At 41.0% G+C, this 23,155-nt stretch overlaps 1 protein-coding gene across 1 annotated transcript; it reads left to right on the top strand.

Annotated features, from left to right (window-relative positions):
• The first annotated feature begins 2,607 nt into the window (after nt 1-2,607).
• Nucleotides 2,608-22,353, top strand: LOC113572057 (hemicentin-1-like). The gene is made up of 20 exons (XM_081715697.1): nt 2,608-3,321; nt 4,015-4,344; nt 4,652-4,912; nt 5,008-5,337; nt 5,748-5,990; nt 7,101-7,317; nt 9,097-9,167; nt 9,651-9,980; nt 10,291-10,551; nt 10,648-10,974; nt 11,192-11,416; nt 11,976-12,200; nt 12,335-12,598; nt 14,537-14,791; nt 15,147-15,476; nt 15,887-16,129; nt 19,223-19,486; nt 19,827-20,162; nt 20,301-20,549; nt 20,779-22,353. The coding sequence occupies exons 1-20, from the start codon at nt 3,255-3,257 to the stop codon at nt 20,874-20,876; spliced, it is 4,926 nt and encodes a 1,641-aa protein (XP_081571823.1). The 5' UTR covers nt 2,608-3,254; the 3' UTR covers nt 20,877-22,353.
• Nucleotides 22,354-23,155: the final 802 nt, after the last annotated feature.

The raw sequence follows: 23,155 nt of genomic DNA, 5'->3' as shown, positions 1-23,155 counted from the left end.
TCATTTCCTCCTCTTTTTGTCCAAGGAAGTAAGATCAAAATTGATAATAATCCCAAAGCACTCAAATCTGAAAATCATGCTTTTTGTGTACACAAAAAGGTCAAAGGGAATTGGGGAGAGGTTTAAAAGTTAAAAAGAGCAAGAGAGAAATGGAAGGTGATTTCCAAATGGACTTGCATTTCCAGGAAGTGTTTTTCTGAGAAGGCTTTTCAGCTAAATGGACTCCATTTCTGAAAGAGACAAAAACCAGACTGCTTAATGGGTCCCTCTCAATTTTTGGCAAATTGTTGTTTCCGCAGGATTTGATTTGTTTTTATGATTGAATCCTTTTAGTAACCCACTGAGGCGACTTATGTTAATTGACCCACATCTTGTATATCTTGAAAGTGATTACTGTAGTTGCTGGTTATTCCTTGGAGAATAGTCCACATAGTATTGTGCTTGTGTAATACAGTGAGTCACTAAATTCTGATTTTGGACCAATACTCATTCTAAAACAGAGGTAGCAGGGTTCACTACATTTACATGACACTTTTATTCAAAGCAACTCACAATTATGACTGAGTACAACTTGAGCAATTCAGGGTTATGGGCCTTGCTCAGGGACCCAACAGTAGCAACTAGGCAGGGGTGAACCAGCAACCTTCCAATTACAAGTCAAGTACCTCAACCACTGAACTACAACTGTCCCTTCACTAATGTTAAATGAATCATCCTAATAAATGTTAAACTAATGTTCACTGAATTGTCCTAGTTGAATCACCCTGGAGTATATCTTTTAACACAGTTCTCAGAAATGTTTGGGTGACAAAGCAGCTAAAAAGCATTAAACAGTGAGAACTGTCTCTGGGAAATTTTGCTAGAGCTTGCAACAGGGAACAGAAAGAACCACATCTCCTTTTGTTTGCCACACATCTCTCACAAAATGAACTTCAGTTGTCTCAGAGGAAGATAGTCTACATTCAATTCCCCTCTTTTCCCTGTCATCTAGATGCCTCTGCAGCGCTTCATTATAAATGACCCGTGTTCAGCTGCCATTCATGCGATGTCTCTGCCGTCTGTTTGATATGGCAAAAAAAAAAAACGCGGGTCCTTGACTGTCCTCCATGTCCAGCTGTCTCAACACATTCCATTCTCTACAGCTCACCCTCCTCACTCCCCAGCTGAGGGTTTAAGAACACAAACAGTGTTTTGTTGGACTTCTTGTGACTTTCATAAGAAGATTTCAGTGGAGGTGTAGATGATCAAAAATATTTTTTTAAAAACTGTAATGTGCAAAAGAAGAAGAGAGAAAACCATCAATGCAAGGACTTTTGGTAAGAAAAAAGCACAAATGAGAGATTAGTGGTTATAAAATGAATATTTAGCAATGTTGTTGAGATTAAAACAAGCAAAAAAAAAACCCCAATTAAGTTCAGACATTTACTTGTTTTCTTCAAACAAGTAAACTGTTACCTGGCCTGTTTTTTTGTTTGTTTGTTTGGTTTTGTGGGGCTTTTTGGGGCGGGGGAGTGGTGAACCCACTGAGGGGGGTTATGCATCTTTGACCTATGCATGTCTACATCTGAGACAGTGTTCTTTTCTTTAGTTGTTCTTCATGACTGAAAGTATTCATTGCTCACAGTGGTCTGCTAGGTTTGCTATTGCTGAGCATTATAACAATGTATCAAATGGTTAATTCTGATGCGCCTAATGTTTTGGCAACGCCTTTGAATGATGTATTCGCAACTTTGTTCTAAACTAGGGAATAGCGATCCACAGCTCGCCGAGAACTTTAACATGTACATCATTTATTTTCAGGTCCAAAGAAAGCAGAGCCAAAACCTGCAAAAGCTGTGTCACTGTTTAATTACAAATTCACTGCTTGTGTGTGTGGGTCCAATAAGCAGTGAGACTGCTTGGTGCTTGTTAGCCTATTCAGACAGAGAGACTTTATGCACACACAGCTCAGGCAGATCAGGAGAGTCAAACCTGGACCCACCCAGACTCCTCACTCCACTGCGCATGCACACATCCTGTCCTGTTGTCCCACCAGAATGTGTGGCCAGTGTTTCTTTCACGCTCACACCCCTTCCGTTCATCTGATAATGCACTTCTGCATCTAGTGCGAATTTCACTGAGAGGAACAGGGAGTAGGAGATTAAATGAAACTGTATTACTCACTTACTCACATTAATCTCTCTTGTCCATTGTCCACCAATTTGGCTACTTTCAATAAAAATTCCATTGTAACCTCAGGATCTACGCCCCAGGGATTCTGTGAGGAATTACTCTCCACACTACCTTAGAAATGATTTTACAGTTATAAGCTGCAAGGCCCAAATTGTGGTTAACTCAAACAGTGGAAAAATACATACTATGATGTTTATTTTTCCTTTACAGAAAAAGGAAATTGAGGATGATGACAAACAGTGACCTTTAACCTGTTCTTCCAAGGAATATCCTGTGGTATCTTCTGCGCATCCTGTTGTTCGAATAATTCCTATTTGACTAGCGTGACTTGGAATAAGAAAACGCGTATGTTTGTGCTGTCTACATAGGACAATCAAAATGAAAAGACCGATAACCAGCTTTGTCGTTTTTTCATTAAAAGTAGTACCAGAAAAGTCGTATCACATATAAGTAGTTACTTATGTATGAGACGTAAATAACATAACCCGTATGCTCTGAAAGGACACAAGCAAACTTGTGGAAGAAAGAAAGTACAAAAAGCCAAAGCGTCTGAATCATGAGTAGAATCCAAACCCCCGACATTAATCTGAAAGCCTGTATCAGTGTGAACACAGGCCTCGGGATTTACAAGTGGCAGTTTTTTTTTAATGGAATTTACCGGAGAGATCACGTTAAAGAGTGCCACGGGAGCAAAAATCGCTAAATGATGACAAAGTGAGGCCAGCAAATGCGTCTTCAGGATTGCCTACTTTGTTCAACCGTTATGGACCGAGACCCACCACTTGCAGAAAAAAACTGCTTGCTAATGAACATTTTAGCAGATTCTTTCAGTAATGCAGCAGCCCCGTCCGCCTCATCACGCACTACGAACGAAGGAGGAGTGTCGGTCCAAACTCGAGCACAACTCTCCGTTCTGTCGTGAAGTGCGAGTCCTTCAGCTTATCCGTGGTAGCAGTGGCTGGCACGAGACCGCTCCACCATTCACACGCTTTAAAGCTTAGGCTATTTTAAGCATACGCGCCGTTGCGACGCATAAAACGCATTTCTAAATCAGACTGATATCCTCAACAGTTTGGGATCAAATGTGTAAAGGAATTTTATTTCGGATTTTTCTCGTATTGCTGTTTTATCTTTGCAAAAATGTCGCAGGTAAGTTGAGATATTTACTTCTGTAGGCTTGGCTGTTCGGCTACCATACGAGTAGAACGGAGACAGGATTCGTGTTTTTTACTGCGTTAACGTTTTGATAAGTTAAAGATTTTTAGTATTATTGTGACACTCCGTCTAAAGAGCGTTCAGTTTGCTGCGTCCTTCCTTGCGCGTGGAAACTACCCAAACTACCGCTGTACGCTGTGTGGAAAGTTCGCAATATGTCAGCGGTCAAGGTTGCCACGCCAGCTATGCGAAATGTGCAGGGTTAGTAGACTTGTATGCTAGACTAAAGTGCGATATTGTTCCAATAACTCTATCTGGTATTAAAACAGCTTGTGCTATTGTCAAAATATCTATATCTAAACATATGGCTTACATATCATTACCCTGAATCTTACATTATAATTCCATTTTGATGCATTTCAGAAGCCTACATTGTAGTACATTTAAGTATGTCTGACGTAGTTTACATAATGAGATTAAGGCAGTAAGAAATGGGTAGTCATGATATGTTGTGAAAAACAAATTATTTTAATTAGTGATCACATGACATTTAACCACCAGATGCTTGTGATGTGTACAGATGTGATGTGAATGTTTCGAAAACGTCTGTACAAGTTTCACAAAAGAGCCCCTGCCTCTTTCAACTTCATACATTTTACTGACAATGTGATTTGATTTTCTTGTCAGGAACTCCAAACATGGTGTCCATCAGTGTCGTGGGTCACACAGGACCAATGGTTGAGGGCACATGGTATGAGCTCCGGTGTGACGTTCAGAAAGTTGCTCCTGATCAGCTCCTCACTGTGAGGTGGTACAAAGGACAAACTCTACTGACAGATACGTCCTTTAATGACTCCATCAAGACTCCAGTGGACAAGTCTGCGACATACTGGATCTTTGCCAACACAACTGATGATGGAGCTGAGTACCGGTGTGAGGCGGTGCTGAGACAGAGACAAGCAGGACCTCAGCCTCCTACAACTGAGATGTCAGAGCCTCTTCTTGTTACAGTATACTGTGAGTACGCCACAGACTGTCTCCTTTACGCTTGATGACATACTATTCTGACATCTTAAATATCAGTTCAGTTTCAGCTGTTTCTGATGGATCTCTGAGATCATATTTCATTCATAAATAATAAACAAAGGAGTGTAAACAGTTTTACTTGTTTGATTTAAAAACCAAAATTGAATGATGAAAGATACATGGACCTTTTCCCATCATTAAAAAAGGTTCAAAATGAGTTGATACAGATTCAGTGCTTTTTCCCAATAGGCTCTGAGCAGGTCACCTGCATGTTACTCATGTTCCTTTCTTTTGGCAGGTAACTGTCCTGTTGTTCTTCAGCCTCCTGCAGTGGTGGTGGAATACGGAACTTCTGTCTCAGCGAACTGCTCCACTTCCAAACCACATTTTGAGATGGCCTGGGAGGTGTCTCAGGGAGCTGTGGACCCGCAGGAGGGTGTCCAGCTGATCACCTGGAACGTGCCTAGGCTTGAGGAGTGGGACATAAAGCCATTATGCTACATTAACATAAAAAACCAAGAAAGACCGGATAAAAGGCATCTCCCAGTTATTGTGTATAGTGAGTTGCTGCGTCTTACTGGTTGCCTTTATACTTATTCTTTTTCCTAAAAAAACCCCCCCAAAAGCACAAAAATCTCACTTTTTTTGTGACAGAAACTCCAGACAGTGTGTCCATTAGCATCGTGAATCACACAGGACCAGTGACTGAGGGCACACAGTACGAGCTCCAGTGTGACGTTCAGAATGTTGCTCCTGTTCACCGCCTCACTGTGAAGTGGTACAAGGGACAAACTCTACTGACAGACACATTCTTTAATGACCCCACCAAGACTCCAGTGAACCAGTCTGCTACACTCCAGATCTCCCCCAGCAGAGCTGATGATGCAGCTGACTACTGGTGTGAGGCAGAGCTCAGACTGGGACCAGCAGCACCTCAGCCTCCTCCTACAATGAAATCAGATCCTCTCCACATCACTGTGAATTGTAAGCTATTCTTCACTGAATACTGGTCATTATAACAAGCATCTAAGATGTATGACAATGTCGTGTGATTCTGGGCGCTCTAATGAAAGATAAAATTCTGTTGTCACCATGTTTTACACATAATGACACGTTATTATGCGAGTTAGATGTGGTAGATTGCTGGAAGTGGAACGGTGTGCCTCCTCATACTGTGTCCTCAAATCCCTTCAGAATAAATAGTGTGCATTGTAAGTCAACATCAACTCCAATGATTTCATACACAAGGTCTTAACTTATATTCATAGAAAGTATTAATTTTATTCTTATACTTCAGGGCATAGAATTAAAATCATGGATCATGTCATCCAGAGGAAGCTCTTCTCATGGTGTTTTTTTTTTTTCCTGTCTGTTCTTGCTCCTCCTCTCTGAAGATAAGCCTGTTATCAACAAGGGCAAACTGCCAGCCACCGTGCCAGTGTTTTGGGGCTATCCAGAGGTACTTGTTTGCGAGGCCGAGGGTCATCCCTCACCTGTCATCTCATGGACCTCCACCAGAGCTGAGGGTGGAAACCTGACCATAACAGTAGCCACAATTGAGAATGACGGTGTGTACAACTGCACTGCAACTAACTCTGCTGGTACTGACATTGTGTCAGTGAAAGTGGTCATGAAAGGTAATACGGCTTTTTTGTGACACTTTCTCCTTCTAAGTTTTGTTCATTGCTTTTCTGCTCATCGACACTTGTAGTCTAACTCCAAAAGATCACTTTAAAGAGCACTCAGGGGGTGACATGTAGATTGCAGGCAATGTTTCCTAATCAGGTTCTGGAGAATCTGTAGACAGTTCAGTTCTCTTCCATGACTCAGGTCTGGTAAGGGCCTGGAAGAGATTGGAAACATAGACTGCCTGGCATGCACTCACTCTGGCATCTGATTTGTTGGAAACATCTCCACCTTCCTTTTTTTTTTTTGTCTGAACAGTTCAGCTACACCATTTTTCAAAGTAAACGTGACCATATTCCTTGTGATAGACAAATAGTACTTGAGTATGCACTGTACATGACTGCAATGACAGCTCAATTGTTGGTGATGAGTCAAACTATAACAGTTTGGAAACACTCACCCCCAATATTCTTGAAGACATTAATTAGCTGGATAAGACATTCTTGATTAGGGTTGTGTCAGAAATTTCATTCACTTTCTGACCTCCTTCTCAGATGTTCCCCAAACCAGTGTTGTCCAAGCTAAACAATACCTCTGACTCAGATGTCCTGTTGGAAGGGATACATTAAAAATTCTTATTGTTGTGTGATAAGAGCTCTGGTGAAGCCCAGACCCTCAACACCATGACAGCGTTCTTGTGCGATGGTCCGAGCTACAGCCTCTGGTCATGCTGTTACTCTTGCCACAGGGGTTTGTTGTAGAGATGTGTAGTAACATCTTGATGCCTTGAGGGTGTTATTTTGACTGTGTTCATGAATCTGAGCAATACGTGCTGTGGGTGGGTCTTGGTTCTTCTCTCCAATCTCCTTGTTAGTGGACAGAGGACCTCATGAAGCAGGGAAATGTAGTCACTTTTAGTTCTTCCACAGTGTTTTTCCTAAGTCTACTCCATCTTTGTGCTTTCTGTCATGGACTGCAATGTCTTTCATTGCTCCCTATTAGGAATGAGCATGTAGATCAAGCATGATGATGAGCTTGGCTCAGCTAGGAGAAATGACTTCTAAATTAGCTGTTACTTCAATTAAATGTTTTGTTGTTGTGTTTTGTTTCTTCTGACACAGAGGACTACCTGCCCATGGTTGCAGGTTTTGTTGCACTGGTGGTGGTGGCCACCTCATTGATCTTCATCTGCATATACTCCATCTACTACAAAAATAAGAAGATGGGCGCCTACACCATGGAGGGTGCCAACCCCAGCGCTCAGAAAGGGAACATAGCAAAGAATGGGAAAGACCACTCCATTCCCATGAAGAAGCTCTCACAGAGCACTATCTGTGCGTAGGAGGCACCTCTATGACTTTTGCCAACGTGCTGAGTTCTGCCACTATTAAAAAAAAAAAAAAGGTCCAACTGCCTGATGTCTGGATGGAAGGAGGGGCTTCATGTTGGCAATTGCATTGGCTGTCGGTCTAGATGGAGTGGATGGGACCAGGTCTTAGTTGAGCCAAGCTCCAATTAACACATTCAGCAACCTGTTTTGTCATCCTCTGCCAATCAAGCCTACCAACACATTCAACAATATGTTCACTTTGCCATCCCTTACTGCTACAACCAAGATTTTATGTTGTATTAGTGGAGCTCACTTTGAATAAACTACTGTTTTCCCTCGTTGCTGAAGAAGTACAGCAGATTTTGAGGCTCCTGACTGTAGGTTCGTTTTTATTTGCATTTGCCATTTGCTTTGGTTCATCTTTGCCCAGAATCATGCTTCCAGAACACAGAGATGTAGCACTAGATCACATTACTGCTGAAACGGCTAGTGTGAGTCTCATGTGCTAGACCTACAGCACTGCTTAATGCTTTTCCGTGTCTTTTTATTCTCTGCGATGAAATTACATGCCTTAGCACACTGGTTATTTTTAAGAGATGTAAAATGTTATTTATTTTTGACAAAAGCTGTACACTTACGTTAAATTATGAATTAGAAATTGTCCGTTTATGTAGATACGTGAGAATGTATTTTCAATACTGAATATGTGGAGAAAAAGGCACTTAATATACTGTATGTTTGTTTTATGGAAGGAATGTAAGAGACTGAGTGACCCCATTAGAGTTTTATTACACATTGTTAAAGTAGGTGGGCAAGACACCTGTGCTGAAATAAGCGCTTCTATGCATTACCGATTTGTGCGAGGAAATTCTGTTTTCTGCTGTACATGATTTCTCTGTTTCCGCAGTGTTGATCGCACAGATCCACCCAGTGTTCACTGCTAATAGCGTAACTATGGTATTCCCACTCATTCTAATGCATTCTACTCCAGCACTGGAGATCTTATGTATTTTTGCTATTTGTAAATGCTTCTTTTTTTTTTTAGAAGTTGAACATAAACCTTTTTATATAACCCTTGAGAAATTTGTTTTTGATTTATTGTATAACTTCTTTTTGGTGCTCTTGATGGGGGGGAATTTAAATGGAATTTACCGGAGAGATCACGTTAAAGAGTGCCACGGGAGCAAAAATCGCTAAATGGTGACAAAGTGAGGCCAGCAAATGCGTCTTCAGGATTGCCTACTTTGTTCAACCGTTATGGACCGAGACCCACCACTTGCAGAAAAAAAAAACTGCTTGCTAATGAACATTTTAGCAGATTCTTTCGGTAATGCAGCAGCACCGTCCGCCCCCTCACGCACTACGAACGAAGGAGGAGTGTCGGTCCAAACTCGAGCACAACTCTCCGTTCTGTCGTGAAGTGCGAGTCCTTCAGCTTATCCGTGGTAGCAGTGGCTGGCACGAGACCGCTCCACCATTCACACGCTTTAAAGCTTAGTCTATTTTAAGCATACGCGCCGTTGCGACGCATAAAACGCATTTCTAAATCAGACTGATATCCTCAACAGTTTGGGATCAAATGTGTAAAGGAATTTTATTTCGGATTTTTCTCGTATTGCTGCTTTATCTTTGCAAAAATGTCGCAGGTAAGTTGAGATATTTACTTCTGTAGGCTTGGCTGTTCGGCTACCATACGAGTAGAACGGAGACAGGATTCGTGTTTTTTACTGCGTTAACGTTTTGATAAGTTAAAGATTTTTAGTATTATTGTGACACTCCGTCTAAAGAGCGTTCAGTTTGCTGCGTCCTTCCTTGCGCGTGGAAACTACCCAAACTACCGCTGTACGCTGTGTGGAAAGTTCGCAATATGTCAGCGGTCAAGGTTGCCACGCCAGCTATGCGAAATGTGCAGGGTTAGTAGACTTGTATGCTAGACTAAAGTGCGATATTGTTCCAATAACTCTACTGGTATTAAAACAGCTTGTGCTATTGTCAAAATATCTATATCTAAACATATGGCTTACCTATCATTACCCTGAATCTTACATTATAATTCCATTTTGATGCATTTCAGAAGCCTACATTGTAGTACATTTAAGTATGTCTGACGTAGTTTACATAATGAGATTAAGGCAGTAAGAAATGGGTAGTCATGATATGTTGTGAAAAACAAATTATTTTAATTAGTGATCACATGACATTTAACCACCAGATGCTTGTGATGTGTACAGATGTGATGTGAATGTTTCGAAAACGTCTGTACAAGTTTCACAAAAGAGCCCCTACGTCTTTCAACTTCCTACATTTTACTGACAAAAATGTGATTTGATTTCCTTCTCAGGATCTCCAAACATGGTGTCCATCAGTGTCGTGGGTCACACAGGACCAATGATTGAGGGCACATGGTATGAGCTCCGGTGTGACATTCAGAATGTTGCTCCTGATCAGCTCCTCACTGTGAGGTGGTACAAAGGACAAACTCTACTGACAGATACGTCCTTTAATGACTCCATCAAGACTCCAGTGGACAAGTCTGCGACATACTGGATCTTTGCCAACACAACTGATGATGGAGCTGAGTACCGGTGTGAGGCGGTGCTGAGACAGAGACAAGCAGGACCTCAGCCTCCTACAACTGAGATGTCAGAGCCTCTTCTTGTTACAGTATACTGTGAGTACGCCACAGACTGTCTCCTTTACGCTTGATGACATGCTATTCTGACATCTTAAATATCAGTTCAGTTTCAGTTGATGTTTCTGATGGATCTCTGAGATCATATTTCATTCATAAATAATAAACAAAAGAGTGTAAACAGTTTTACTTGTTTGATTTAAAAACCAAAACTGAATGAGGAAAGACACATGGACCTTTTCCCATCATTAAAAAAGGTTCAAAATGAGTTGATACAGATTCAGTGCTTTTTCCCAATAGGCTCTGAGCAGGTCACCTGCATGTTACTCATGTTCCTTTCTTTTGGCAGGTAACTGTCCTGTTGTTCTTCAGCCTCCTGCAGTGGTGGTGGAATACGGAACGTCTGTCTCAGTGAACTGCTCCACTTCCAAACCACATTTTGGGATGGCCTGGGAGGTGTCTCAGGGAGCTGTGGACCCGCAGGAGGGTGTCCAGCTGATCACCTGGAACGTGCCTAGGCTTGAGGAGTGGGACATAAAGCCATTATGCTACATTAACATAAAAAACCAAACAAAACCAGATAAAAGGCATCTCCCAGTTATTGTGTATAGTGAGTTGCTGCGTATTACTGGTTGCCTTTAATACTTATTCTCCCCCCCCCAAAAAAACCCCAAAAAGCACAAAAATCTCCCTTTTTTTGTGACAGAAACTCCAGACAATGTGTCCATTAGCATCGTGAATCACACAGGACCAGTGACCGAGGGCACACAGTACGAGCTCCAGTGTGACGTTCAGAATGTTGCTCCTGTTCACCGCCTCACTGTGAAGTGGTACAAGGGACAAACTCTACTGACAGACACATTCTTTAATGACCCCACCAAGACTCCAGTGAACAGGTTTGCTACACTCCAGATCTCCCCCAGCAGAGCTGATGATGCAGCTGACTACTGGTGTGAGGCAGAGCTCAGACTGGGACCAGCAGCACCTCAGCCTCCTACAATGAAATCAGATCCTCTCCACATCACTGTGCATTGTAAGTTATTCTTCACATATGAATACTGGTCATTATCACAAGCATCTAAGATGTATGACAATGTCGTGTGATTCCGGGCGCTCTAATGAAAGATAAAATTCTGTTGTCACCATGTTTTACACATAATGACACGTTATTATGCGAGTTAGATGTGGTAGATTGCTGGAAGTGGAACGGTGTGCTTGGTGTAATGATCTCTACTCCGCTCAACTCCTAGATGGTCCTGAAATTTCCGACTGTCCTGAGTATGTGTGGCTAAAGGAGGGAGAGAACCTGGAGGGCTACTGCAGTGTCACAGGAAATCCACTGCCTGAGCCTAGATGGCTGAAGGCAGGGAAGCCCATTGACCCCACCAGCCCACTCAGGAGGACAGAAAACAGACATAATTACACCATGTACATTAATGAAGATACTCGGCAGCATCTGATGGTGTTTGTGATGTGTAAGTATATTGATGTGTTTTATGGATTTCTTTCATCTCATTTTAGGATGAGTGTGGTAGGGAGGGAGAATCTGAAAAGCATTTGAACTGCTTTAACTTTGTCTGTGTCCACTGGCAAAATGAGAAAATGTGGATCATGTGAGGATCAGATTCCCCATCTGTGGATGGGGCTTCATGAGACTGCATTCGGAAAGGCTGGAAAAAGACTGTAAACAATGTGCTAACCGATTTAGGCAGCTTCTGAATTTCACTGAAAAGATGGCAGTGTAAAGGAAAGCATTGGCTAGATTCATACGCTTCAAGGAGAGAGTTCACCAGCCTCACACTGTTGGACCAGTGTTGACATCACACAACTGAAGACGTGCAAATAGTTGACATCACTTATAATTATTATCAGAATACAATGGCCAAAGAAATCAAGTAATAACAATAAATGGGACTTTACACACTAGTGATGCACACCTGATGACATGCAGTGTGTGACTTTCTCTGTTTTTCTGCTTTCTACATAACACTACACATACTCACTTAATTTAGGCTGTCTTCTCCCCTCCTGCAGATGGACCAGAGATTTCATGTAGAAAACATATCACAGTTCTAGAGAACGAGGAAGTGGAGCCCAACTGTACAGCTGAAGGTTTTCCACCACCTGAAGTGACTTGGTTTAAGGAGGAACAGAGAGTGTATTTCCCACAAAGAATGCAAAGGGCTGATGCAGGGAAATACGTCCTAGTAGCAGTGAACAACTCCACCTCCAATCACACACTGGAAATCGAGGTGCAGTGTAAGTGAGTGTTTTTCCATGCCAATAAAGAAGTGTACATCTTCAGTAGTGGTATACATTCCCAGTACATCAATAGTAACCATAGTAACATGGCAGAAAAAGGTGGCCTTATATGGACTTTGCTCTTTTCTCAGACTCTCCTTCGGACATTATGGGGCTGAATGATCAGTCTGTAACTCAGGGGTCCAAAGTGGATCTGAATTGCACTTCCTCTGCCTGGCCTCGGCCAGATTATGAATGGATCTACCACCCAGAACCCAACGTGAGGATTGTGAGTGAAGACGGCGTGTCCAAGCTCTCCATAGCCAGTGCCAGTGGAAATAACACGGGCACGTACACTTGCATTGCCAGCAATACTCTGGGGAAAACGAATCTGACTGTTAGAGTTGATGTCCAAGGTAAGGATTAACCTTCTTACTATGGGCCCGTTTGGATTAGTTTTGGACTAAATTACAATGCCAATGGTGAAGGACCATTGGAAACCTTTCTTAGTCTAGACACAGAGCCACTATTATAAAACAACTATCAATGTTGCACATTTTCCAAACTCTGACAAAGTATTAAACAACCAGTACATAGGATAAGGATACTTCACTATTGCACAGTAGCTGTCATTAAATTTTTTTCTGTTGTTGCACAATCATCAAACTATTTATGGAAATCGCTAAATAAGGGCCAGTTGATATTGTTGGTGATATGACAACAATTCAATATTAAATTCATTCCAACTAGACCATTGTATACAGTGATATGAGCACTAAAGAAAACAGCTGGAGTTTCTTAGGAAAAATGAGCTCTGCTTCCAAATGAACACAAGAACATTTAAAGTCTTTAATGATATTTTAATGTTAATGCAAAAAGCTGGGGCTATACCACAAAGACAAATGTCAAAATCACAGCTGCTGTTCAATCGCAATTACAGGAGTTAGGGGTTAAATGCCTGAAATTATGTGGTATTGATCCAAACTGTAACAGTTATGGGTTCCAGCCCCTGTGGTAAACGTATATTTACTAGGTAAATGAAAAATGTTTACTAAGTATTAAAGGTTGCACAATATGACACATGTATGTCAAACACTGTGTTTTGGCTGTATGTTGAGGTTAGCTGAATTCATCCTGACTGTTCCGGGGATGGACTGTCTCTGGATTTACTTTAGCACGCAACGAGAACCTAACAATGTTTTTGACTTGGGTAGGGTGCAAGTAACAGGGCAACGTTGAGGATAAGATCAGTTTTCATCGATTGTGGTTGTTCAAAACTAGGAAGACGGTTCAGTGCGCAGAATGTAGCGGTAACGTAGTCCATTTCCAGGCAGGACGTATCTCGATCTTTTGGAATACTTTGTTCGAAATGGTTACACCAATGAAAAATCTTCTTGTGTGAACAGATAACGTGCTAATGACATTTTCCCGAAATATTAATTCGGCTTTCGTCAATATCGACCTCCGTAAGGCTGGCCCTGTGATAAAAAGACAACTAAGGGCTGTTTTAAGGATCTGGGGCATTTTAATCAAACACAGTTACACCACTTTGTTGGCGAAGTGGGGGAGGGTGTTTTCCTGTCTTAGAATGGGATTCGAAGGCAGAAGGTGCAGCTTTTGCCGGGGTAAACGTTGGGACTCTTGCCTCCTCGAATGGAAATTCAGAAGGAGCTGCGTTACATCCGTTGAACATGTGGTGTCCAACCACTGCCAAGATTACAGAATAACAACCGAGTAACAGTACGGTACAGAAAAATGTCATTTTTGTACCATTATCGAATACTGTACACAAGCCTAATTCTGGATTTGCTGACGCTTCCCTGTGTACTGGAGGGTGGGAGCATTTTCTTCACATTTATTTACTACAAGCTTGTTTTGGCACTCCAACACTGTTCGGTTACTGAAGTTCAGAAAACGTTTAGCTTAAGAACCTTCTGCTATAACATTTCGGTCAACAATTGAAAGTGACATGCTCTTCGAAAACACATTTAAAACTGGGCTGTTGTAATGTGGAGCTTGTGTTACACATAAGCGTTATATACAAGTCGAGTGCGGATTTTCATCCAAGACCACTAAACATCGAACAAATCATGATATTCGATATTTATATTTTATTGATACTAAGCAACGTTTGTGTGATTAGACGTTACGTTTGACGTGACATTCCACTAAAGAATGTCAGAGGAAACTCTGGAACCTGGTCCACACAAGAGTCTCCTTCCTGTTTTGAGTTTAACCGATTTTCTGTATTTATGTGCTATTCATAAACCGTTGTAACCGTGGTCAGATCGTGGATGCAGGTTTAAGCATGTAATATAAAAATAATATAACAGTATATGCCCTTTTTTATGCAGGTGCAGAGGCTCTATGTCCTCTTATTGTGAACCCTTCTCATGTCGTCTTGGAATACAGAGGATCCGTTGTGGTGGAATGTAATACGTCGGTGTCGCCTTCTGACTTGCACTGGGAATTTTTAAACCACAGAGTTAATAATGGAACCCTGCTAGTTAACTCCTCACAGTTTAAGAACTGGGATGAAACGCCACGGTGCACCGGAAAATTTATCGGGCTTGACACCTGTACAAAACATGTGGACATTACTCTATACAGTAAGTGCGCAGTCTTTTATTTAGGTGTACAAAACATGTGGACATTACTCTATACAGGAAGTGTGCAGTCTTTTATTTAGGTGTACAAAACATGTGGACATTACTCTATACAGGAAGTGTGCAGTCTTTTATTTAGGTGCACACCAGTACAAACATTTGTTGGTTTATTTTCTTTGTTCATTTTTTTTGTTTACTTTTTTCTTTGCATTTTTTGATAGAAATTTGCACCACCTGTTTTCACAAGCATGAATTTTAACAATAAACATTACACAGCGCAATGACTGTGTTGATGTAATATTCCTTGTTTCTTTTTTCAATTTTTTCAAGCATTTTTATAATATTTATTCCTTTTCAGAAACTCCAGACAATGTGTCCATTAGCATCGTGAATCACACAGGACCAGTGATCGAGGGCACACAGTACGAGCTCCAGTGTGACGTTCAGAATGTTGCTCCTGTTCAGCTCCTCACTGTGAAGTGGTACAAGGGACAAACTCTACTGACAGATACATTCTTTAATGACTCCATCAAGACTCCAGTGAACCAGTCTGCTACACTCCAGATCTCCCCCAGCAGAGCTGATGATGCAGCTGACTACTGGTGTGAGGCAGAGCTCAGACTGGGACCAGCAGGACCTCAGCCTCCTCCTACAATGAAATCAAATCCTCTCAACATCACTGTGTACTGTAAGTTATTCTTCACTGAATACTGGTCATTATAACAAGCATTTAAGATGTATGACAATGTCGTGTGATTCTGGGCGCTCTAATGGAAGATAAAATTCTGTTGTCACCATGTTTTACACATAATGACACGTTATTATGCGAGTTAGATGTGGTAGATTGCTGGAAGTGGAACGGTGTGCCTCCTCATACTGTGTCCTCAAATCCATTCAGAATAAATAGTGTGCATTGTAAGTCAACATCAACTCCAATGATTTCATACACAAGGTCTTAACTTATATTCATAGAAAGTATTAATTTTATTCTTATACTTCAGGGCATAGAATTAAAATCATGGATCATGTCATCCAGAGGAAGCTCTTCTCATGGTGTTTTTTTTTTTTCCTGTCTGTTCTTGCTCCTCCTCTCTGAAGATAAGCCTGTTATCAACAAGGGCAAACTGCCAGCCACCATGCCAGTGTTTTGGGGCTATCCAGAGGTACTTGTTTGCGAGGCCGAGGGTCATCCCTCACCTGTCATCTCATGGACCTCCACCAGAGCTGAGGGTGGAAACCTGACCATAACAGTAGCCACAATTGAGAATGACGGCGTGTACAACTGCACTGCAACTAACTCTGCTGGTACTGACATTGTGTCAGTGAAAGTGGTCATGAAAGGTAATACGGCTTTTTTGTGACACTTTCTCCTTCTAAGTTTTGTTCATTGCTTTTCTGCTCATCGACACTTGTAGTCTAACTCCAAAAGATCACTTTAAAGAGCACTCAGGGGGTGACATGTAGATTGCAGGCAATGTTTCCTAATCAGGTTCTGGAGAATCTGTAGACAGTTCAGTTCTCTTCCATGACTCAGGTCTGGTAAGGGCCTGGAAGAGATTGGAAACATAGACTGCCTGGCATGCACTCACTCTGGCATCTGATTTGTTGGAAACATCTCCACCTTCCTCTTTTTTTTTTGTCTGAACAGTTCAGCTACACCATTTTTCAAAGTAAATGTGACCATATTCCTTGTGCTAGACAAATAGTACTTGAGTATGCACTGTACATGACTGCAATGACAGCTCACTTGTTGGTGATGAGTCAAACTATAACAGTTTGGAAACACTCACCCCCAATATTCTTGAAGACATTAATTAGCTGGATAAGATGTTCTTGATTAGGGTTGTGTCAGAAATTTCATTCACTTTCTGACCTCCTTCTCAGATGTTCCCCAAACCAGTGTTGTCCAAGCTAAACAATACCTCTGACTCAGATGTCCTGTTGAAAGGGATACATTAAAAATTCTTATTGTTGTGTGATAAGAGCTCTGGTGAAGCCCAGACCCTCAACACCATGACAGCGTTCTTGTGCAATGGTCCGAGCTACAGCCTCTGGTCATACTGTTACTCTTGCCACAGGGGTTTGTTGTAGAGACGTGTAGTAACATCTTGATGCCTTGAGGGTGTTATTTTGACTGTGTTCATGAATCTGAGCAATACGTGCTGTGGGTGGGTCTTGGTTCTTCTCTCCAATCTCCTTGTTAGTGGACAGAGGACCTCATGAAGCAGGGAAATGTAGTCACTTTTAGTTCTTCCACAGTGTTTTTCCTAAGTCTACTCCATCTTTGTGCTTTCTGTCATGGACTGCAATGTCTTTCATTGCTCCCTATTAGGAATGAGCATGTAGATCAAGCATGATGATGAGCTTGGCTCAGCTAGGAGAAATGACTTCTAAATTAGCTGATACTTCAATTAAATTTTTTGTTGTTGTGTGTTTTTTTTTTTTTGGTGTGTTTTGTTTCTCCTGACACAGAGGACTACCTGCCCGTGGTTGCAGGTTTTGTTGCACTGGTGGTGGTGGCCACCTCATTGATCTTCATCTGCATATACTCCATCTACTACAAAAACAAGAAGACAGGCACCTACACCGTGGAGGGTGCCAACCTCAGCGCTCAGAACGGCAACATAGCACAGAATGGGAAAGACCACTCCATTCCCATGAAGAAGCTCTCACAGAGCACTATCTGTGCGTAGGAGGCACCTCTATGACTTTTGCCAACGTGCTGAGTTCTGCCACTATATAAAAAAAAAAGGTCCAACTGCCTGATGTCTGGATGGAAGGAGGGGCTTCATGTTGGGAATTGCATTGGCTGTCGGTCTAGATGGAGTGGATTGGACCAGGTCTTAGCTGAGCCAAGCTCCAATTAACACATTCAGCAACCTGTTTTGTCATCCTCTGCCAGTCAAGCCTACCAACACATTCAACAATATGTTCACTTTGCCATCCCTTACTGCTACAACCAAAGTGGTACACCAACTTTGAATAAACTACTGTTTTCCCTTGTTGCTGAAGCAGTACAGCAGATTTTGAGGCTCCTGACTGTATGTTCGTTTTTATTTGCATTTGCCATTTGCTTTGGTTCATCTTTGCCCAGAATCATGCTTCCAGAACACAGAGATGTAGCACTAGATCACATTACTGCTGAAACGGCTAGTGTGAGTCTCATGTGCTAGACCTACAGCACTGCTTAATGCTTTTCTGTGTCTTTTTATTCTCTGCGATGAAATTACATGCCTTAGCACACTGGTTATTTTTAAGAGATGTAAAATGTTTATTTATTTTGACAAAAGCTGTACACTTACGTTAAATTATGAATTAGAAATTGTCCGTTTATGTAGATACGTGAGAATGTATTTTCAATACTGAATATGTGGAGAAAAAGGCACTTAACATACTGTATGTTTGTTTTATGGAAGGAATGTAAGAGACTGAGTGACCCCATTAGAGTTTTATTACACATTGTTAAAGTAGGTGGGCAAGACACCTGTGCTGAAATAAGCGCTTCTATGCATTACCGATTTGTGCGAGGAAATTCTGTTACATGATTTCTCTGTTTCCGCAGTGTTGATCGCACAGATCCACCCAGTGTTCACTGCTAATAGCATAACTATGGTATTCCCACTCATTCTAATGCATTCTACTCCAGCACTGGAGATCTTATGTATTTTTGCTATTTGTAAATGCTTCTTTTTTTTAGAAGTTGAACATAAACCTTTTTATATAACCCTTGAGAAAGTTGTTTTTGATTTATTGTATAACTTCTTTTTGGTGCTCTTGATGGGGGGAAGAACAAGGAATAGCTGATCAGTGACTCTAGGAGATGGATTGTGGAGCTTTACACACTGAGCAGTTTATATACAGTGAAGTGCATAGTGCTGAGTCCAATGTTTTGTTATGGTAGAGAATATTCCAGAAAAAAATGTAAAATTATTATTACATTTGCTAGATTAGTAAATATTAATCAAGTTCAGATGAGATGTTGCTTAAGTTCCACATTTGTTAATATTGTAATAGATATTAGTAGACTTAGTTTATTTTAGGTTTAATTTTAGGTTATTTTAAACACCTAGATAAAGTAAATATTACAAAAATTAATTGTAATTCTTAGTTGCAAAAGCCAAGTTGGAGACATTAGTACAGCAGTGGTAGGTAAAACATGGTTGCTGTGGGGCACAATGTGAACATTTGCGCCTCCTGTTGGTCAAAGATAGAGCTATTTCAGTTACCTTTCCAACATAGCTAGTACAGTACTACTGTATGTCTAATGTTTGTCTGATGTGGTTAGTCTTCACAGAGCTGACAGTTTTAGATATGGCAGTGGAAAAGACATTCAATGAAAGAGACTTTGCCAGTGTAGTTTTGACTTCAGCGGTCGAGATATAGAGGAAAACGATTCTTTTCGGTTCTTTTCAATTCTTTTCCTTCTCTTCCTAGTTGACAGTTGCCCCGTCATGCTTACACCTCCTGTAGTGCTGCTGGAATACGGAGCTTCCATCTCAGTGGACTGTTCCACGTCCATCGCCCACAGGGGGATGGGCTGGGAGGCATCTCAGGGACAAGTGGACACGGGGGACGATGTCCAGCTGATCACCTGGAGTGTGCCCAAGCTTGTGGAGTGGGACATAAAGCCAGTTTGCTACGTCATCATAAATAAAGCAGGAATACGCTGCCAGCGCAGTCTCACAATTAATATTTACAGTGAGTGGTTGAGTCCAAATTATCGCTATAGCTAAATAAAGCAAAAACACTCAAATGAGTCAAGGCATTGATGTGTCCTTAACTCATTTGAGTGAACCCAACAAAGAAGCTTTCATAAATTGTTTATAAACAAGGTGAAATGTATTTTTTTTTTTGGGGGGGGGGGGGGAAGAGGCATGTAATCCATATGTATATGTATCATTGTTTTAGATATGTAATTGGACTTGTGTGAGCTCATTGTTGGGTTTTATAGCATGTTGTGAGATGTAAGCTGTGGATGTCTAAATGGTTGCATTTTGCTGATGTAACCATTTCAATACAAAGATTTATGTCTCAACAGAAACACCAGACAGTGTGTCCATTAGCATCGTGGGTCACACAGGACCAGTGACTGAGGGCAGACAATACGAGCTCCAGTGTGACATTCAGAATGTTGCTCCTGTTCGGCTCCTCACTGTGAAGTGGTACAAAGGACACACTCTTGAGGCAAAGACGTCGATCTCTGACTCCTCTGAGAGTCCAGTAAACCACTCCACAAGATTTTGGATCATCCCTAGCAGAGCTGATGATGGAGCCCAGTACAGGTGTGAAGCTGAGCTGGATCTCAGCTTGGACAGCACTGGAACTCAACGTGCTCCTAGACTGTCATCAGGTGTTCTTAATGTTACAGTACACTGTGAGTCCTGACTTAAACTACATTACCCAGCAACACTTAGAATGTTTTACTTCAAAAGGTTTGAAAACTTCAAAACGTTTTTATTACTAAGGGAAGAAGCCTTTGTGGTATTGTGAAGTACATGCCCACTTTTCACAGACAGCCCCGAGGCCTCCGGACTTGTGGAAATCTTTGACCAGTTGTCTGAAGACGTCATGTTGAACTGCACAGTAGCAGCAAATCCACCCCCCTGGTATACCTGGCACTCAACAAATATGAAAAAGGAATTTAATCAGGGCCTGCCACTCCTGTTTTCATCTTCTTTGAGTTCAGGGAACTACACTTGCACTGCCTCAAACATCATCGGCACCGTCAGCAAACTGTTCATCGTCAAAGCCAAACCTGAAGGTTAGTAAAGAGGTTTTCCCAATATCTCTGGTTCTTTTTACCTGTTCTGTCATCTATTTCTTGTCACATGGCTACTATGTCAGATTGTCAATAATTTATTCTTTCACTCTTCAAAGTAAACCTTGCTTGCAAGGTTATTCACTAATAATTGAGCTGTGCTTAACATATTAGCAACCATCACTAGTAGTAATTAGTTTGTATCAGAATTAATGTTCTGTTTCCCTCATAGGTGGCAAACGCTCCACTTTCTGGGCTATTGTAGGAGCCTTTGTTGGGTTGGCCGTGGTGTTGATAGTTAGCTATATACTCAAAATGAGGATTGGCTAGAGTTGGAGCCTTCTCAAAGACATGTTAACCATTTTTCTGAGTGTGAGCCAACTCTAGGAGTGTACACTGAGGAAGATTCCTGGTTCTTCAGAAGATCCTGCAAAGAGTTCAATTTACTACTTTAGAGAAAATCTTCAAGCTCAGACCCTACTGAGTTTCATTCCACAGTGGTAATGTTAAAGTGCAGAAATGAGCACGACTCTTTTCCTTCATACATCTGTGGTCAGTCAGACCCCAAAGCGCCATATTTCTGCTGTGAATGTACCTCACCCAGTCAGGTAAACAGTACCACTTTAGAGAAATGTTGTGTTTATGTTTTTATCTTATTTATCTTTTCTGGAGACATTTATTAAGCATGTGCAACTTATTGTGGTTATCACCTGTTTAAGAACAGCTAAATGGTGTGACATTTCACTAATACTTGCTTTTTGTTCAATATAATTACAGTCCAATATAGTCGTAATTTAATCATTAATTCACATTATTATTTTTTGTTGTCAGCACTGAGTTGCACATAATGAATGAACCTCTTGCAGCAGTTCAGAGCAGTGCACTTTTAAATGCCACTGAGACTGTTAAAAATGCTTCATTTGGTAAACCTGTTCTACTGCATTTGAGGGACTTCAGCTTTTAACTGATTAACTAAAATGCTAATTAGGTATTAGGAATATTTTATTAAATAAGTGGATCATGTGTTTAATCAATGAACTACTCTGTTCAGTTTAATTATAATTAGTTCATTAAAATCACTCAACTTATTTAATAAACAAGGTGATAACTGGTGAGAAAGCAGGGTTTAATGAAACATTATAACTAATTAAGCTATTTACATCACTGTCTCTTCCATAACCTCATTGTCATTGCCTGTCTCATGTGATAGATTATTGTTTTTATAGCTTTTTCTAAAATGATTCTTTATTACCTTTCTCATAAAAGGTTATCTGGATGTTTGGATGTTTTGGGACTTTGCCTAATGATTGTGTTTATTCATTTAGTTACAATACTCATAGACCAGATGATTCAACTGACCTACAAATGAGTCCTATATTTTATAAAATTCAAAGTCTTTCAACCCAGCAAATGTACAACTGTATTAAGATATATTTGATTTTGTAGATTTTCAAGGTGTATCAGACATTGTCTTTTTTTTTTTTTTAAGTGCTTTATTCTCCCTTGTGTACTCAACAAACATGGTGTTTGTGTGCGGTTGTCATACATCATGTCTCCTTTCTGGGACATGTCGACTCTCCCAAGGTTTACCCATGACAGCAGCAAAGTCTCTCCAATGTTCTCAGCTGGGAGGATTATCTCTGGAACAGTTATCAGTGACTAGTGGGGACCACTAGTGTGACAAGTACGCTTGCATAATGCTTTACTTTTTCTTCTCTGTTGTTTTTTTTTCATTTTGCAGTCATCAGACTGAATGAAAGATCTGTATCCATGGAGATGTGTTGCATAAAACGTACGAATGTCTGAACACAGTGTGCCACAGCTTCCTTCAGCGGACTAACTCCTCCACCTTAGACTTGAAAGTGAGAGCTCTAAAAGCAGCATTACCAGTGCTGCTACTGAGAGGCTATACTAGATATTGAAGGTGTGAATCACTCATGCAGGAAGTTTAATTTTAGTTGTTCCCATGTAACTCTGTTCTATGTCATAGTGTAGCAAGAACTGCATTGTATATACACAAAGGAAAGCCAGTAGCAGATTAAGCAGTCTATTTAAGGTACATAAAACATACTCGGTTAAGAAATGGTGTTACTAATATGAGCGTCTACATCATGGTGAAAATGCGCCCACAAAAAAAGGTCGTGGAAAATGTGTTGCCATAGCAACCTGGCTTGCTAAAAAAAACCATGGCTTGAGTCAAAGCTTGAACAGTGGCATGAAAACAAAAGAGTTATAGAGCTGCACCTTAAGAACTTCCAGAGAACAACAGTACCATAACTAAAAGTCAAGTCAAGTGTATGTTGTCACAAAGCAGCTTTACAAATGTATGCATCCAGATCTCCAATGAGCAAGCCAGTGGTGACAGTTGCAAGGAAAACCTCCCTGGGTGGAATTATTTAAGAAGCCTTTAGAATAATCAAGTGGGAATCAAGTGGGAATCCTCCTTGGACATCGCAGCTAATAAACCGTCCAGCCATTTTCTCTGTTCACATTCAGAGCATCTGTGCAATACTTACATCTCAGTACTTGCACTCAAACAATTATACAGCTTAAAACATTAGTGAGAGCTTCCATAACATGTAGGGTAGACCTGTGGGGGTTTCAGGTCT

The sequence above is a fragment of the Electrophorus electricus genome, chromosome 6, assembly GCF_041902795.1.
Source record: "Electrophorus electricus isolate QZ-2024a chromosome 6, ASM4190279v1, whole genome shotgun sequence".
Lineage (NCBI taxonomy): Eukaryota > Metazoa > Chordata > Actinopteri > Gymnotiformes > Gymnotidae > Electrophorus > Electrophorus electricus.
Note: the sequence above shows the minus strand (reverse complement) of the source record. Positions and strands in the feature narration are given on the sequence as shown.